The 19,740-nt window shown below is 45.3% G+C and overlaps 1 protein-coding gene across 1 annotated transcript in view; it reads right to left on the bottom strand.

Annotated features, from left to right (window-relative positions):
- Window positions 1-19,740, bottom strand: part of FAM129A (family with sequence similarity 129, member A) — a gene marked incomplete at its 5' end in the record, with an annotated part of 35,116 nt that overhangs the window by 10,369 nt on the left and 5,007 nt on the right. The window contains 2 exons of the mRNA XM_009995056.1: window positions 67-171; window positions 5,727-5,842. Coding sequence (XP_009993358.1) covers window positions 67-171; window positions 5,727-5,842 — 221 coding nt within the window. The remainder of the gene's footprint in view (window positions 1-66; window positions 172-5,726; window positions 5,843-19,740) is intronic.

Here is a 19,740-nt window from a genome sequence, read left to right as displayed (position 1 = left end):
GAAGCGTTGAGGAGATTGAGCACACCCAGACAACCCCTGTGAGAAACAACTACCCCAAGTACTTACCCCAAGCCAGGCCCTCTTCCTGTCATTCCTCTTCCCTTTCATTTTAGGCAGGATCATTGTCTGAAGGTTAGGCAGGAGCTCCTCCATCACTAAGTTGCTCAGGACCTACATGGTCAGAAGATTGAAATGGCATCTCCTCCGTCTGAAAACTGCACCACAGCAGGATGTGCAAACACAGGCAACTTCAAGTGTGCAAGAGCACAGGGAGGACTGGATTTAAAGCATTAGGGGCATGTCTGAAGGAAGCTCCAGGCATTTCATTTGAAGCATTTTCCCACTGGAAAACATTTAGAGCCCATGCAACAACTGACAACAGATGAACCAAGATGCTGAACTAAGATGCCTGTTAAAATTTGCTGCACACAAACTGCCACATGCAAAAAAAAAAAACATGATGAGACTGCTATGTGCAAATAAATGGAGCTAAAATAATTGATATCACCTCAGCAACTAAACCAAAAACATTTGAAAAGCTGGTTTGCAGACTTGCTGCTTCCCCAAACTGACCTTGTTCTGGGACACTCACACTCTCCCAGAGGAGGCATCATTGAGAAGAAATTGTCCTAGAGAGTCAACAGACAAAGGATGTTTCTAATAGGAAGATGATTAGCCAAGAAAAGAAATATGTGACTCTCTCAGTGTGCATCTCTACCACTTTTTTGGGTGAGCACCAACTTCACAATTCATGCAAGAGAAGAAGGAGATCCCAGGAAAAACAGGATATAGGACAGAAATGGAATCCAGACATGTGGGTAATCCAGGGATCAAATAATTCTACTCTGTTCTTTTTTCTCAAAAATGTGTAACATGATCCAAAAGAATCCTTAGCTCCAGCCTAATCCTGAGGCAAAAGGGATAAAATAAATAACTGTTGGAGTTTGTGAAAAACTATTCAAGCATTTTATCTTGTCTCTAAAAACAACTATTTTGGTCTAACACCAGTAACTTTCATAGTTTAGAATTAATATATGTTGAAGTCTCCTCCCAACACCTACAGGTTCTTCAACAAAAACCATATTCAATATATAACTTTAGAAGATATTCTATGACAAACGAGCACCACAGCACACAGGCAGGGGGAGGAAAAGCACCAAAGGGACTTCTACACATCAAGCATTCATGATGGAATGTAGGAAAACTGAGAAGAAGGTATCACTGCCCCAGGTTTTGGATATTTCTGTAAGTACAGCATCAGTCTATCAATGCTGTACTTTTCTAAACTGACACAGGGTACTTTTCTCCCTCAGGGATGTTTTCACTTTGAAACAGGGTTCAGTGGCTGCAGGGGAGATGCATCACCCTCTCTGATCCCAGCATCTAACTGGTAATTCAGTCCTGCAGATGGTTCCAATTAGAAAGAAAAGACTGAGAATACAGATGATACCAATTTGGGGGAGTGGTCAATATGCTGGCAGGCAAGGCTGCTATTCAGAGGGACCCAGATGGGCTGAAGAAATGAGTGGACAGAAACCTCATGAAATTGAGCAGAAGCAAAGGCACAGTCCAACATCTGGGTTGGAACAACCTCCTGCACCAGTGTGGGCTGGCAACAACTGGCTGGAAAGCAGTTTTGCAGAAAGGGACTTGGGCATCCTGGTGGGCAGGAGCTTCAACCTTGGTCTGCAGGGTGCTCTGCCAGTGGAGGCCAACAGCAGGTCCAGGGAGCAGAACATTCCCTTCTATTCACCACTTGTCAGACTGCAACTGGAGCAGAGTCTGGTTTTGGGGTCCCCAGTACAAGACAGATCTGAACACACTGGGGTAGGTCCAGCAGAGGTCACCAAGGTGGTCAGGGGATGGAGCACATGGTGTGGAGAGGTGGAGAGAACTGGGTTTGCTCAGCCCTGAGATGAAAATGCTCAGGGGAACCTTATTGCTGTCTGCAACTACATGATGGAGGATGTTGGGCAGACAGAGCTAGACCCTCCTTGGAAATGCACAGGGGAGGGAAGAAGGTGACAGCTGCAAGGAGCAACAAGGGAAACACAAATCAGGTATTAAGACATTTTTGACCACAAGGGCAGTCATGGGAACAAGTCATGTGATCCCCAACCTTGGGTATCTTCAGAACTCAACTGCCCATGGCCCCCAGAATTGGCTTTGCCTTGAATGGGGGATTGGGCCAGACCCCTCCAGAGGTCCCCTTTTAACCACATTCTTCTCTAGTTCTGTGGTTCTCTTGATAGTGTAACCCAGCTCTGTACATCAGAAGCATCCCAAGTCTGGTGTCTTTGATACAGAAAGAAAGAAATGGTGTGAGACAGATTCCTGGTTCTCCCACTGGCACCCATTTCAGGCATTTTCTTCAGAACAACCCACTCTCCATCAGGCTTTGCACCTCCTCTGCCTAGATTTGAGCTACAACTTCTCCCTTGCCCATCCCACTCAGGTGCACCAGCCTGGCAATAAATACAGAGTTCCAGGCACACATCTGGTTTTGGGAGTCTAGGCTTTCCTCTCCAGGTTTGTATTTATGGGCACTGTGTCTCTGGCCTGAAGAAGCTGCAAGACCTCTCTTCCTCCTGTGCTCTCCTCTTGCTGTTGGCCAACAAGGCAAGCTATGCAAGCAGAGGGAGGCACTTCACCCTGGGACCTGCCCAATTTCTATGCTTTTGTGATCTCAGGTCTCTGAACACATTTCCTATGGAGGCATCTGGGGATAGACCCTGGATTCTTCAATTTCTCTAATCCAAGCACCTCAATTTTGAACTAAAGACCTCATTCCTGCATTTGGTCCAGTCATTACTCACCCTCATGGCCCAGAGGAGGGAGGGACATCTTTAGAATTTCCAGACACCTTCATTTTCTGTCCATAGCTCTTGCCCAGGTGTGTTTGTGCTGGCCCAGTTCCAGACACACAGCTGCCAATGAATGATGGCAGAGGCCATACTAAGGTTCATGAGCTACACAGAGCAGATCATAACCCTCTCATCAAAGCTTTTTATCTGACCCAACTTTCCAGCACAAGGGAGGTTGCCCACAGCCTCTTGAAAGCTTTAGAGTGCAGTGGATATACTGCAAATCACACAGTAACCCTTTAAAAAAGCAGACAAAAGGCACCTAAAGGTTCTGTTCATTCCTGATTCACTCTGGGTAAAGGATTGCTAGCCAGCTCAGCAGTTCCAGTGAAGTCCCACAAAGTCTGTAGTCCTGCTTCCCCTCCAGTGGGGCTTGAGCAGAGTGTTTGCTAAGTGATATGGTTTTGAAATTTAGCCAGAAAAAGCAAGTGAGAAGGGGCTCTGACTGCAGGGCACATAGGGTAGAACAGAGCACCCCCTGGGCATAAAACAGCCCCTACAGAAACACAACATACAATACCCTACCTATATATACCTATAATATACCCAATTATTTTTGCTTCATACAACTCAAGTACTTCCAGGCTATGCCTCAGCACCACTCAAATTCAGCTGTGCTGACTCAAATACCTGCCAAAACTGAGTAATTCAGGTCCTAAACGAATGAGTCACTTTAAAAGAAGTCTCTTGAATAACCCAAACTGGAGCACCATAAACCAAATGACAAATGTCACCACGGAGCAGACATTTTCTGAAGAATCTGAGCTCTCTGGGAATGTTCTTAGGAATGCTGGATGGGCTTTGTATTTCTGCACACAAAGGTGCACTGTAAGGGTTTGGGGGTTTTGATCCCTTCCTCAGCTATCCTTGATTTGCCAATATGTTATTTCTACATTTGTGTTGTGCTGATCCATGGAGTTATTCCAGTACAAAACGGGTGTGTGGCAGTGCTCTCACTGGCTGCACTGCTGCCCCCAACAAGCACTGTGACAAACACCCTGGTTTTAACCCTGCACTTCGGCGCTTGCCTCCAGAAACACCATCTACAGCTGCATGTATCCTTTGTTAGTAACAAAGCATTAAAAAGAACAAAAAAGGAGCTTTTCCAATGGAAAAAAACCAAACCAGCAGGTCTTCAGCTGAGTGATGGGGTACAGGCTAATCCCATACCCATTTTGCAGCAGCCAGGCAGACCCGTGTGAGCTAAGGCTGAGGAGACTCTGTCACCATAAATGAATGTCAGGGAATATATTTACTGGCATCTTGCAAAGATATTTACAGCAGCAAATTGTAGCCTGCATGTTCCAAACCATTCACTTCGCTTGGATATTTGCCTAAAATAATTATTATGTTGGGTCAAAGCAGGCATAAGCACACACTATACTTAGAAGGAATTATTGGTAAGAAGATAATGGCATAACTAGTCTGGATGTCTCCTGATTACAGTTCTCTGGAGGAATATGGGTTATGAGTCAGTAGTTGGCAAGCAAGAGGAAAAATAAAACATAAAATGAAACTAGCACTATAATAGCTCCATACCTTAAGAAAGGAGGGAAGAAGAGGAAACCCCTCATTCCCTCCACTGGAAGGATGAAACTCCTTATTTAAAATAACTTATTATTTATATCTTAGCAGGAAACTTCAATCCCTGACACAAGGGCACTGGGAAAGACACTGTTTATAGATTCTTCTCCAGTTTCCAAGATTTTCAGCATTTCCAATGCAGACTTCTCCTAAAAGAATAATCTGCTGTCTTAAAACAAAACCCTGGATCATGAACTCTCCATCAGGCTTTCTTCCATTTTCCCAAAGGGAAGGCAGATTTCATCAAGGAAAACACCCAGCAGCTGGTACTAAAGTAAATATTTGCTGCTGAGTGCAGAGTGCTTTGGAAAAAAAGCCACAAATCAGGGCCCAAATAATGTCTCAGTTGCACTAAAACACACCTGGAGTGATGCCAGAGGGACCAGTGGAGTGACTTCAGCTACCATCAGTGCTCCAAAGCTGCTCACTCAGGTGCCCAAATATAGGTCCCAAGCTTAGCATCTCATTTCTGAAGAACTGAAGTACACAAATTTTTGGTGTCTGAGAGTGACTGTTACTGTGCAAGATTCTGTTCCAGAAGTCTGGCACGAGAAGTAGGTCTGCTAGTTTATCTGCTCAGGACCAAAAGCTTCATTCCCAAAGAACAGGGAAAACCAAAATGACAAGATGCTTCAAAATGTATGTTTAGCTGCTGTTCTGTTCTTCTGTGGTGGCTTCTGGAGGCATTAGAGGACAAGCAACACAAACTGCTGTGCTTAGTAGGAGAGGTAATAGCAACACAAGAAAAAAGTATCTCTTATCTGTCATTAATAGGGTAGAAAAGGCAGAAAAACAGAGCACAGCCCAAGGCAGCCAAGAGCAAGTATCTGCTGCCTGCAAACTCTGGGTTCTGAGCTTGGTGTGTTTTGCTTTTGGTCTCACTGATCTACCAAAACTACAAACAGCACCGAGGTGGCAGCCAGGGTTGGGACACAGCGTTTTGGACATGGTGTTTGTTGCCCAGCTGAGCCCATAGCATAAAATTAAAGTAGACGTATCAGCCTTTTGTGGAAATGTGGCCACCCCTACATTCCTGCACAGCACAGCAACTTCAGTTCACAGCACACTTTTGCTCATGTTTTAGAAAAAATAAAACCCACCCCACCTCGCCACAGGATTTATTAAAGAAGAAACGTCACGTCTTCTGAAATCGTGTTTGTAGCCATTAGATGTTCCTTTTTAAAATACCTTTCTTTTCCCCAGGAGGCTTTACAGCCTTCACTGCCCTCATGGCTGCCCTATCCCCAGCCAACAGAAAGCAGGAAGGTGTTCTTTTACCTCTGTCTCATTGCCAGTGATCATTTCCCACGTCCCGTAGTGGCCCTTCTCCTGCCGGAAGAACTGAACGGCCTCTAGGAACGCCTCGACTTCATACGTGCTCTGCTTGAGGAAATCTAAAGGAAACAAAATGCAAAACAAAGGATTTGCCTTTAAAAAAATAACCACCTTTTTTTGATCCATTTTCCTGTTCCACGTCCAATGTTTTTAGATCACCTACTAAGCCTGAATGTCTGAAGACCTGAGATTTAGAAGCCCGACGCGGGAGTGTCACCCAGCAGATATGAACCATCACAAGACATCCCACCCAAGCTGTCAGTTAAAGCAAGACCAGCAAGTGTGAACAGGGAGCACATGATGAGGTTGGAGCTTGCTGGAAACAAGCCTTGTTTGGGGTAGAGTTAGACAAGACAGTTGTTAACACAGCAAAGCTCATCTCTTGCCTTTATACCGTTGAGAAATGTAAAGTGGTACATGAAGAGACTCTGACAGCACGTACCAGGGCCAGGAGCTGGGAGCTTCTACTTCTTTAAGAGAAGATTAAGAATTTAAATTACTGATAGCCAGCTGCTTGTGCCATTTTCACCCTTGAGAAATTGTCAAACTCTTGAGTGAAAGCTACCCAATAATATTTTATCTCCTTTGTTTTATCAAGGAATTGATAATCAACATGATTTTTCACGGATGGACAATAAAACAGACCTGGACAAAGTAAGCACTGTGATCATAGCAATCAAGCACAAAAACCCCTGAGAAAATAGTGCTGTTTTCCCTAAATATTTCAGGAATCTTTCACCACAGCTCCAGAGTATCTGGTTATCATCCACAGCTCCTGCTGCCTGATGGTGGCTCTTCCCAAGAACAATGTCAGCCTGGGGACAATCTGTTGTACAAGGGAGACCACAGCACGGAAAACTCCAGAAGTGGCTGAGCTAGTTTGCTCTCACAAACTCAGGATAACCAGTTGTGCAACAAAAATTACATCTCAGGCCATTTGTTCTTTCCAAACTGCAAAAGGCTTTCAAGAGAGGTGCCAGCAGCAGCCCCCTTCACACCAGAGTGCACAGCAACACAGTCACAGAGCAGAACTAGCTTTGAGTGTTTTGGGGAGAAAACAGTCCCTCTGCCTCAGAAAGTGGAAAAGCTGCCTCCAGCAATCAGGCTGCTTGCAAACCTGAGTAAAAATTTCAGGCTGAAAAATTACTACTGAAACACAGAATCAACATATGGTTTGGGTTGGAAAGGACCTTGAAAAGGAGCCAATTCCAGCCCCCCTGCCTGGGCAGGGACACCTCCCACCAGCCCAGGCTGCTCCAAGCCCCATCCAACCTGCCCTTCAACACTGCCAGGGATGGGGCAGCCACAGCTTCCCTGGGCAACCTGGGCCAGGGTCTCACCACCCTCACAGCAAAGAATTTCCTCCTCATGTCTCACTTAAATCTTCTCTCTTCCAGTTGTAAGCCATTACCCCTTCTCCTCTCACTACAAGCCCATGTAAAAAGTCCCTCCCCAGCTTTCCTGTAGCCCCTTCAGGTTCTGGAAGGTTGCTAGGTTATCTTGGAATTTAAGTGCTGTATCTTTGTTAAGAAACAGCTTCAGCATTTTTGTGAGGATTATTTTCTTAAGGGAAAAACAAAGCTGGTTTACTGCCTGCTCTTCAAGGTTATCTACTTGTAGCTCTTGATCAGCTGAAGTCTTATTGTGCAGACATTAGGAAGAAGGGACAGAAGAATGGTAATATCTCAGAATTAAGTACCCTGCTTTAAAAGATACCTTTATGTATAAACAATTGTTATGTGAAGCATCAAAGAGTAAATTCTCAAGTCTTGTCTGTCGAGCAAAACACTTCTTTAGACTTGTTCATGAAACTTCTAAAGAGAGAAGCTTGCATACATGCCCAAGGCAAGGCTGGGATTATACAAATTATGGGAAACATGAAGGGATTAACTCTGCAGTAAAGCCTGAAATGTCTCCTCCATGTGCTTTACACAAGGAGTGAAATTACAGAAATCTGGCAGATTTCATTAGTGCTTCACCCTGGCTCCTGTTTGAAAACAGCACTGTTTCAAATTTTATCTACATGGTGGACAATGAGGTTTCAGATCTGCTAAGAACCCAAATGTCAGAATTTGCCCTTTCAGAGTTTCCCCTGGGCACAACAATTTTTAACAGCAAGTCACACCAGGATGCTAAAATGTCCCTAAAAGAGTTGTAACTCAGGCTGTTCACTGCCAAGAGGAGAACATCCTCTGATGGCAACTTTGATTAAAGAATAGGTATTACACCTGGGAAAAGGCTGGAGTGCTGTATCTGAAAGCTTTTGTCCTCCCAAAAATAAACTCTGAACATTTTGATGAGAAGGCTTGGCTAGGGGAAGGGAGAGCTGCAGCTCCTGCAGCCCTCTGATTGTGACTCACATGTTTTCCTTTTTCACAGCTGTGCTCCCTCCTAACCAAAAGGGACAACAGCCCATCCAAAGGGCTGGACCTTGGACCTGCTGAGATGATGATGATGCACCAGTGCCGACAAGAGCCTGCCCTCTAAGATCATCAAGTTTTAAACTCCATGGTCAAGTGAGTCATTTCTCTCTGTTCTGACTCTCCCCAACCCCACAGAGTAGTGCTAAAAAATCCAAGAGCAATTCATTTGAATAGTTCATGGGGAAAAACATCGAGCTGTAAGTGCCAGAAAATCCCAATCACAAATCCCTTCCTATGCCAACAAACACAGGAGAAAAACGTAATGATGGCAGTCTGATGCCAACACCAGCTCAAAGCAGAAAGGAAGCTCTATCCTTCAAGGCTGCTACAATTGCTTAATTTAGGCAACTTCATTCTCACTTTCCATAGGAGGAAAAGTTTGCATCAGCTATAAGGCACCCAGCAAGTGAAGCACATTCATGGGATACAGCTCAAGAGAAGGGAATTGTACCAACGCTCAAGGGAGCTGTGCTGCACATCCTCTAGGATCACAGCAGGGAAGAGCCGGGGCTTCTGTGGGTCAGATCTAGCAGTTTAGCTCTGTTGTGCCACTGGGAAGCAAGGGAAACAATGAACAAGCTGTTGGGGTGGCCCTGCTTGCGTGCAAACGAGAGGATGGTGCGTGGGAGATGGAAGCAGAGGCTGCAGCTGCACCAGGGCAGGTGGAAAACCCCAGTGGTATCAGGAACGATTGCTCATCAGCAGAAAAGATGACAACTGTGTTCTAAGCCCCCCCCTTGCAGAGCCTCCCCCTCCAACAAACCCAGCTGGCACCCACCATGAGTGACACAGCTGTCCCTGCTCTCTGTAGGAAGTGGGGCAGCTCAGGGGAGCTTGGTGCAGTGGTGCCTGTAGGTCCTTCTTATCCTGTTCCCATACATAACCAAGAAGTCCACTGACTATCCTCCAGCAAAAGGCCAGTGAGGCTCTACAGGTGCCCAGACTGATGCTACATGCTTAATCCAAGCTGGTTTATGCTTCAAAAACTACCCAAGCAGCTTCTCCAGCTGCTAATGAATATAACATTAGCTTATTTCTGGAGAGAAAAACAAAATTCTGTTTGTTGTGTTTAATTTTAAAACAAGAAAACCCACCTAGTGCCTCCATCTTCACATATGCAAGACCTGAGCCTAATTTTAGTAACAGATAAAATATGGCTAACCATAGATTTCTTCTAGAAACAGAACAGAATAACTGCTATATACACACAGAACTCTTTTTAGAAGATGGAAGGACACCAGGCAACACCCTGACTTCACAAACCTCCCCGAATTTGCACAACTGAGGCATGGCTGAGGTTGCTCAGCACTGCAGAAAGCTGCCTGCAGGAATGAGCTTCCTTGCAGTGTATAAACAGCTTCAATTCCCCTTCAATAAAAAAAGAAAAATCTCAAACCTGAACTCATGACAATGAGACACAGGGGACCAGGCTGCCTGACACTTGCACCTGGTGTTAACTTAGAGGGTCCTGTTCCCAATTTCAGCTGTATCAGGTATTTTGGCTGCTTGCTCCTGACGAGGTGCTCTGGGCCATGAGCTTCTCCATCACTTGGCAGATGAATGTTTGGTTGCAGGGGTGAGGAAGGGGGAACTCTTCAGTCTTGAGGTCCTACCTGCTCTCCCACCCACAGCAGGACAGCTGCACCTTTACTTGAAGATGGTCATATTGCTGGCACACTGTGTAAAAGACCCTTGGGAAAGGCTGTCTGGACAATTTCCCTGGCTCCTTAACACTTCTTGTGTCCAGAGACAGGAGCAGGAACTAATTGCCTGGTCTGTAGCCACAGATCAACCAAACAGATCAGCCCAAACACTGAAAACCTCTGTGCACATCTCCTAGAAACAGGGCTTGTGAGCAGAGAGGATGAGTGACACAGACCCCACTGTGCCCAGCTACAAGTGTGGATTCTCAGCAAACCCAGATATTATCAAATCTGTATTTGAACACTGCAGTTCCAAACTGGCATCTGTATGTGCTGCAGGCTGCTGTGCTGGGTCTCTTGCTGTGCTTGTAGCAGAAAGCCCAAAAATAGCTGACATTTAATTGCTTAGATGCTGGTTTTTCTTAAGAAAGGTTGAAGGGAAGTGTCTCCTTCACATTTCATATCCTAACCTGTCAGGCCAGCTGTTAAAAAGTGAATGTTTCAATATCCAGTTTAAACTCTGTGCCCATCTGATCAGTAACTGTCCTTCATGAAGCTTAATGAACTTATTTTTGCTGCACAAAAGAGGAGGCTAAAATGGTCACAGAATGAGAGGGATGCCAGGAGGTGTCTGGAGGCAGCTGGTGCATCATTTCTCCACTTGAAGAACACAAAGGCAGCAAGTCGAGCCTTCACCCAAGGGGCAGCTCATTTTGGTGCTGCTTCTGCACCTGCACGGAAAAGTCTGCATTTGGGAAGAGAAGGGAAATGTTTCTCCAGCTCCTGGTGGGACTGTGGTCGGATGCCCTAACCAGACAGCAGGATCAGGAATTTTCCACCCCCCAGCTCTGCTGAGGTGCCCATGGGTGGCTGCTCCTGCTGCAGCTCAGGGCTCGGATGCAGCAGCAGCTCCTGCAACCAGCTGCTTGGAGAGCCAAGGAACTGCTGCCAGGATGGGTGAGAGTGTGTAAAAACTGAGTGTGTCATTCTTCAAAACCACGTGAGTGCCCCTACTGCAATCCAGTGAACAGCCCTCTCCCAAATGGGCTTCTCTGACAATACTTTTATTACTCATCTTGTTAATAAAAGGGGCACATTGTGAACAAAGTCCTCTACCAAAGTGAGCTAAACCACTGAGAGTCATACAAGCTTTTTGGCTGACATTTCACAACGGGCCGAGGCCCAAAGATGAACAAGTGTTAAAAGAGGATCCAGAATCTGAGCTCACAGAGCACGTTTTAATTAAAGAAATGCTGACTCTGACATAACACCCATTGTCTGAGCAGCAGAACTGGGAAGTGACCTGTTCCCTGCAGCACTCACTCTGCTCTGCTCCTACAGAGATGCTCCCAGGCTGCAGAGCTGCCTTCAGTTTGCTGAAAGATCCTGCTTTCAGGGAATGTTATTTTCCATCTTGCCCATAGGTAGGAGGGTGGCCCTGCCTACCATCCCCAACAGCCGCAGGTTTGGTCGGAGGTCTCTTCCCAACACAAGTTGCTGACAACCTGACAGACTTTTTAGTTCCTTCCTACAAGACAGCAGGGCCCACAAACACTTCCTCAGCTCTTCAGAAACCACAGGCTGACTCTGGTGAAGGAGCAGGAAGGCAGAAGGACAGTCACCAGCAAGGAATGTGGATGAGGAATGAGGATGGAATATAATAAATTAGTAGAAACTGCATTTAGAAGAATGTTGTCCCACAAGAGTATCTCCTTGCTTCCTCATCTAGCTGGTGGAAAGCTGGCTGAGGTGAAGGCAGTCCCAAAGCATCTATTCTGTAGCTCCTCCTGGCTGACCACCTTGTACAGCATCTTCCTGGGATAAGAAAAATCTCTGTAAAGGTATCAGTGAAGAGCCTCCCTTCTTGTGATGCTGCAAAGAGGCAGTAGGAGACAAAGCTGAAAAACAGCTGGACTTTTAAGTGTCTTATCTTTGGTTTTAGCAGTTTCAAAAGATGGTGCTTCTACCACTTACTATTTCCACTGGACACTTCTACCCTCAAGAGAATAGATTTCATGCTAAGAAATGCAAATTACATTTTTCCAAATTTTCTAATCCTTCCTAGGCATCCCCCTCTCTCCTTGGTACCTGTTCCTTTTAAACATATTCAGATTGTTGTTTTTTCTCTGCTTTTCATCACACACATTCTTTAATGTAAAAAAAAAAAAAAAAGAATCAATTTCTCATTGATTTATTTTCTTTTTTTAGTCTTTTTAAAACAAAAGCTGGTGAGAAAGAAAATACACAGCCCCAGACTAGAGGGTGCTGAAGGAGAAGGCTGCTACTTGCAAAAAGTGGTGTCTTCACCACCTGAATCCACAGGATGTTTCCACCTCCTGCCCTGGCACTCCCCAGAAAGCCCCTGCACCCTCCACCCACCAGGGGACCTGGGCTGAAGGAGGAAGAGGCTCCTGCAGTTAAAGAATCATTCTGCCAACCTCCCAACACCCCAGTTAGAGGATGCTGATCAAATCAGAATAAATTACCATGATGAAGAATGATTTCCCTTTCTAAGGGTGATCTCTGTAGCACAGGTTTCCCACAATACATTTTTTTCCTAGCATTTCTGGTAATACCTGCCTGGGATTTATTTGCTGTGGGTAGAGACCACAGGGCTTATTGTCTCTTGCTCATGTAATTTCTGTTTAATGATGAGCAACTTTCTGCTGTGGGATGTGTCACTGATATAATCACATGGGGGACAATGGATAGGACATAGGAGAAAGCAGGACTGGTCTGGTGGGAGGTTTCCCTGCCCATGGCAGGGGGTTTGGGACTAGATGATATTGATGGTCCCTTCCAACCCAAACCATTCTGTGATGCTATGAAGATCATCCAATCATCATGTTCTCATATGACAAAGAGTGACCCCCTGAGTTCCCAGTACCTTTTAAGAGCTGTTGCTTGTAAGATACTACAGAAAGTTGGTAAGAAAGCCCGTGGTCACCAGCTCCAAAATATAAGGTTCTGAAAATGTTTGTCTCCAAAAACTAAGCAAATGGTCCCAACCCAAAGGGGACCACAGGTAAAAAAATAAATGAGAGTGAATCCATCTCCTTGAACCTAGGGAGATGAGGAGAGCTCAGGAAGTGGACCTGAGGAACAGACAGGCTTGTCACCCTGCTACAGCACCTCTGGAAATGATCCTCTGAACAGCAGGACACGCCGAGCACTTTGGCAAAAGGGAATCCCTGTCATGTTATCATCCAAACCAGTAACAAAGTGAAGTATAATGCCCTGGGCCTGAGAAGCATCAACCTGACAGCTCTGATGTCTTCCTGAGAGCAATGTATCACCACACTACTCATAGCTCATGGGGTGCAAAGCTGCTAACCACTAACAGAAGCTAGATGAGGTCACTTCCAAACAGGATACAACCCTGCAATAACAGGCTGTGTTTATAGCAAATCCAGTGTTGCAGCACAAGTTCTGCCTGAGACCATCAAAGCAACACTCAGCAGGTTGAGCTGCTGGCTGTGCAGCACCAGTGCCTGTAGGAAAGCTGCTCAGAGACAGATTACCAGGTACCTCCCTCTGCCAGGACCTGCAGCTTCACGTTTCACAAGTGCCACGCAGGAACACACACAAAGAATCACAGGATTGCTCATCTCCAACAACCTCCAAGCCTATTTTCCAACCCAGCTGCTGCACTTCTGGTGCAGGTGAGACTTTTCCTGCCGTTGGGCTTTGAAGCTGGAGCTCAAACACAACCTTAGGCCAGCACAAGTGAGCAGCTCCAGGGCTCCCAGAACAGGCTGCAGGGGTGGGCACAAGGCAGTGGCTCCTTGGCACCTGCCCACACTTGGATTATAGAAAAAAAGGAGACCCAGCCTGGGGTCTGGAGGTGACAGAGGTAGGAAGAACATAAACAGAATGAGGATTTTAGCACATTTATCACCTTGGTGTTTCAGAATGAGGGTAACTCCTACAGACTGGAAAGGCTTACTGGAAAAGCAAAAGCCAGGCTGATTGGAAGAACTGATACTGTAAGGCAAAAACATCCCAGAAAAAGGAAAAATAATCTTATTTCAAGCAAAATATCCTAAATTATATTAAAAAATAAATCTAACTTGTGTCCTAAAACATTCCATGAGTTTTATAGCACCCCACAAGTCTCATCAAAGATGTTTATAGTAAAATGGCTTCGAATGTTACGACAGCCTTAGTATTTCTGTGGAGGTTTACACACCAGTTTGGATGTATCTGTCTGGTGAAAGATCAGCCATGGTCTCAGAGACACATGTGGTGTACAGGAGATCAGATCTTATCAACCATAAAGTCATTTAATTAACCCAAGTGCAGCAGCTGCAGTGAGAGGAGCCAAGACACAAGCCCCATGTTTGAGGCAGGCAGGCCAAGGGCTGAATACTCCATTGGTACCTTTTCCCACCCCAAATTGTCAGGCAATTCAGAAAGGTTTTGCTTTCATCCCAGTGCAGAAGGACATTTTTCTTTAACATCAAAAAAGCAATTTCCTCCTCATGTCTACTTGAATTGGTCCCTCCACGCATCACCTGAAAAAGGCACCAAGAAAATCCTTTCCTTCCTCTCCAGAGAAGAAAAGCCACCCTGTTTGCAACCTGAAGACTGAGAAAATCTTTCCCAAGTCCTACTTGGACTTGTGACAGCTGCTTTGCTCTGTGTATGGAGATATGTGCCTTTCAGCTTCAGTATTTAATGCCACCTGCTCAACCTTTATCAACACACCAGTAATTATTTTGAATTGCAGTCCAGGAGCTGGGGAAGCCCTACAGGTACTACACACAGGGAGCACAGGAAAGCTAGAAATGATGAAGAGAAAAACACTTGCCAGCTGAACTTCAAAAAGGAGGAGTGGACACAGCAAAGGGCAACCCTGAAAGCCAGAGATGGAGAAAAAATTCTGGAGCTGTCCTAGTTGCCCTGAGGTAGCCAAGCTGTGACAGAGTGCCCTGCATGAGCTCAAAGACACATCCTGTATTTCTCTCTTACCTAATGTACTTCTCTGTTGTACTTCTTTGATGTACCTATCTAAAGTTTTAAATTTTTTTGTTACTTATGGTGAAATCGGAGATGACAGGACATGGTTTGGAAGTCCTGTGTCATGGGGGTGATGATCAAGATACAGGTGTGAAATTAAACCAGATGAAAGAAAATAAAATCATCTAGTGAAACTCCACAGATCCCAGAATTAGCTAGTTGTGTTTTCCTTCCCATCACACACACTTCCCTCTACCCCAGCACCAAATGGTCTGGCTTCTTCATTTTGAACTGCAGTTCCAAGTAAAACACAATAGCTGGTAACCTCAAATAGGAAGTGAAGACCTCCTAAAATAATAAAAAATGAAGTAACTGTTCAGGGCAGACAAACATACAGGATTAAAAAATGGAGAGTGGGAAATATTAGAGCATATTTGGAGCCTTTCCCTCATTATTGCTGTTCTAGGACTGGCAGTGCTTCCCTATGGACATTAGGTAGCCTTTTAGGCAGCAAATTTCCCCCCAGATTTGAGGTTTACCATTCTCACCATTTCACTAGGAAAATGGGGATGGAGAGAGAACCAGAGTTAAGTCCAGGCTGTGGATGAAAGTGGAGAGAAAGGCAAACCCATGAATCATATGCTGCAGTCCAGATCTAAACTGAGGGTAGAGGTTTAGGAAATTGGAGGATAAAACAAAGGCACTTCCTTCCACACTCAACTCAAGCACAGCTTCTTAAAAAAACTGGCAAGTTTTAAAAACTAAGTATTACATAAAATCATACACTGATGGAGGCCTAACCTTCAGAGATGCTTGAGAACAGGCTCCCTGGAGGTATCAGTGAACAGTCAGCAGCTCCTCCCTATCAACCTAAGGAAAACTTAAGGCAAAACTTAGGGAGAGAAAGTGAAAAAAATATATTATGAGCAGAAAATTCTCCTTCTTGCTGCCCTTTCTGCTGAAAAGTTGATACAGAAGTGGTATTAGGCTATGTGTTTTTTGTCATGTGCTGTTATTCTCCTGAATTAATGATGAATTAGCAGAACTGAAACGAAGATAGCAACACAACTTATGTAATGATGTAATGTAGGATCTTCAGATATTAAAAATGGGAATGTAGTCAACAATACTAATTATTTACTGAAGTCAATAAGGTCACATTTTGTGTACTGTAAATGTGTCCCACCCAAGGTCAGTTCCCCAGTAACCCTTGAAGCTGCACCTTTTACAAGAACCATCTTTTGTCTTGACACATTTGTCATTTGAAACATCTATTCTTCATTTTACTGGAACAGTGAAGGCTACATAATCACCCTGTGAAAATACAGCAAATATTCAGTGGCATAAGGAACAGACTAGAAAAGTGAATGGTGAAAATTTAATTGTGCAGCCCTGTAGCCAGGGAACTACATTCCTCTCTGTATGTGCAATTATCTCTATCAAGGACCATCAGTAGATTGTGTTATTCTACACCACCATATTTTATTATTGACTCTTCTGTATCTGTTGCCTTGTTCTTCTGCAAAGAACATTTTTTGGCTGATCTGTTCCACATGTAGAACCCTCCCCTCAATGTTATCTTTCTATATGCACATTTATGTCATTTAACTAATTTAACTGACCCCTTCATTCATCATATTCATTGATCAAAGCCAAAGAGCTTTGAAATCAGCAAATATGCCCGTTATAATATTTTACACCCCATGCCTAGGTAATAAATCATGGCATTTCAAAGCTGCACACAATGTTCTTTGATGCAACCCACTGAAGACTTAATTACAAAGCTGTTGGTAAAGATCAGACAGTTTGGAGGGAAGATTTTGATGGAGCTTTTGAGATACTGGCCCAGATTAGATAGTAGCACCTCAGTACTGAGTGTGCAAATTCACAGTCATCTTTTTCTTCCTGGGAGCAAAGTTACACAGTCGTTAATTTTGACAGGAGAAGGGTCACATGCTGAATGGTGAGAAGCAATTTTGAAGTGTCTATGACTCAAACTCAGCCAGGAAAGGGGCTCAAATGCAGGCACGGCCGAGGTTAAGAGCTGCCAGACCTCGCAGCACAGGAGCTGCAGCCTCATCACACCCTCCCCACCTGCCCCACTGGCAGCAGGTCCTGACCTGTGCTCCCCCAGCAGCAGCTCTCAGACCCCCATGCCTCTTCAGATGCCAGCTGGGACCTGTGGTCCCTCCTCCAGTCCTGTGGTGCCTGGTCACTGGCTCCCACACTTTCTCTTCTATCGCCAGACAGTCCAGCTTGAAGTTTGCCAGTGAGTGAAGCCCACGCAGGGGCACGGCTGGTGGAAGCTCCTTAGGAAAGGTCTCTGGCCTTGCCAGATGAAGACCCCACATCTTTGGGCCCCTGTGCTCTGTGGGGGGCACTGGGACCCCTCGTAGGGGCTGGCACCTCAAAGCTGGGGAGTCCCTGCCACCCCTCCTCTACTTGCTGGACTTGGCACCACAGCACACCCACCAGAGAGCACTCACCCTGGAAGACAGTGAGAAGTGGAGCTCAGTAAGGAGACAGGACAGACCGTGGGGATGAAGCCCCTAATCACACCACCTCGTGGCTTAAAACCCTAAAAGGATTTGATCCCCTCCCCAAATCCTGAGGCATCACGAAAGCCAACTTGTAAAGCACTAAGGGTTGGAGCTGCCCAGATGAATCAATAACCCAACCAGAAGGATTTCTGTGTGCAGATTGATCAGTGACTTCATTTTCAGAGCCAGAGTGATCCACAGAATCTCAGGGTACACACCCAGTTGTGCTAGAGTATTTTTTAAGCCATGACCAGTCAGGTCCTTACTGACTTAAGCTCACTTTAAAGGTTCTAAACATGCTTTATCCAAACTCTACTCAAGAAAGGTGCAAAACTTCTACATATTCTATTGATAATAAAGGAAATTATTGTCCCCTCAAGCTGCAAACCCTTTTTAATTAGTATAAAGGACAAACACACCAGGAATATTGGGGGGTGGCAGGGGGAGGGAACCCACAATCCATACATCTGAATCATATTTGCAGTGATCCCTAAATCCAAACACTTTTGTATTCTCCTGACCATGAGTTTTGACCAGAAACCCCAGAAACACAGGCTGGGCAGGTTATTTATAACAGAGGGACTCCAAAGAGAGGAAACAGCTGCCTGCCAGGGCGGCTCCCTTCACATGCTGATTCACCCCAGTTTTCTGAGCAACAACAGGCAGGATTTAATTTTTGCTTCCTGGGAGAAAACAGACTTTAACTGAAAACTCCTCCATGATTTTGGCTAAAGCCCAGCACAACACATTCCCTTCCAGAAGTGATAGATTATAGAAAAAGGAGAAAGGCAACTTCTGATCAGACATTACATCTGTCTTTCTCCTGCCCTTGCCAAATGTGTCCTGGCCAAAGTTAACTCGACACTTTTTAGAAGCAGTGGGGTGAGTGCTGCCTTGGCTGCTGCTCATTATCTCACTTAATTACATTCCACAATCAGACTCAAAAGGATTTTTCACATTTCTTCTCTTTTGAACGTTTTTTTTTCCCAGAAGAACCCACAGCCAATATTTATAGCACAAGCCTTATTACTGCCTTCTTACCCACAGTATTTCTGCACATGCAACTTTGGCAGGTTGCTCAGATGCCTCATTTTTGTAGGTGGAATTGGATGCAAACAAAGCTTAAAAAAATTATTAATAGCAACATCTTTCAGTCATGCAGGAAGGAATAAAAATCGGTGTGAAGTCCTATTCTGAAGGAGTTCACTCCAAGGACAGAGGTTTCTGGGGTGCTGGTCAGTCATCACTTTTCCACTCACAGCACCATTTCTCAGAGATGGTTTAACTCCAAAAAAATCCAGAAATTATGGGCTCCTGTCTCCTCAGCTGTAAGAACCTGCTCATTTTCACTGGTGTAACAGTAAAAGGTCCTAATCCAGACTGCCCTGGGTCTGTTGAGCAGAAATAAGGTGACAGAAAGGATGTGCCTTGATGTAGGCACTCTGGTGTCACTAAACATCTCCTGTCACATAAAAAGTTGACCACTGAAAAAGCTGAGAGGGATAAATCATGGAACAGATGCAGGCATGAGCAATAGCTGAGCCATCTGAAATATAATACAAAACAGACTCACAGGCACTGGAGATGGAAAAGACCTATTAGGTCATCTAGTCTCAGCTTATGCCAAGTCTCAATTGGCCCCCAGAGTGATGTGCTGAACTTTAAGGAAAAAAAAGGCTGCCAAAAGCTTTGTCAAGCCCGTGACACTTGCTCCAGACAAGAGAAATGAAAATCCCAAGCCTAATGAACAGGCTCCAAGGTATGGAGGACTGACAGTGCCAGGAAAACTTGATGGTGTCCCCCTTACCTTACCAAAGCCCAGAGAGGAGCAAAAGGGTGGCTTTCCAAAGTCTGGAGTGCTTTCATACTGTAGGACTGCAGTGGATCCCAGAGGCAGGCTTTTCCTCAGGCACACTATGGGAATGCAGGCTCCTCCAGCAGCCACGCAGGGAATCTTTACTGAGACTCCAGCAGTTTGGAAGCACCTTCTAGACTGATGCCTCCAACCTATGTTAATCTAGCCATGAAACAGTCTTGACAGCCTCTGTGACTGGGTATTTGCTTGCCAGGGTGTTTCAACCCTCAGGCTCCCCACACCTACACAGATTTGCATGGGAGCTGCTTCCTCCAGTTTGTGTGAGGCTGTCAGGGCTGGAAGGGCACACTGTGTCTCACCACCTTCAGCATGAGCTTGGACACCAGCTGGAGAGGGAGAGCCAAGGGTCAGGGCAGTGTACACCACCCAGCCAGCACCAGGCATGGGAATCCTGCGTGTCCTGCAAAGAAGGCACCTGCCAACAGCCACCCCAGGCACCAGACAAATAACTGCACACCCTAGGGACCTGGCTAGAAAGGCAGCAGTGTGTGTCTTCATCATGGGAAGGATGGGAAG

The sequence above is a fragment of the Chaetura pelagica genome, unplaced genomic scaffold (assembly GCF_000747805.2).
Source record: "Chaetura pelagica isolate M959 unplaced genomic scaffold, ChaPel_1.0 scaffold683, whole genome shotgun sequence".
Lineage (NCBI taxonomy): Eukaryota > Metazoa > Chordata > Aves > Apodiformes > Apodidae > Chaetura > Chaetura pelagica.
The sequence above is the reverse complement of the archived record's forward strand: the minus strand, read 5'-3'. Positions and strand labels throughout refer to the sequence as shown.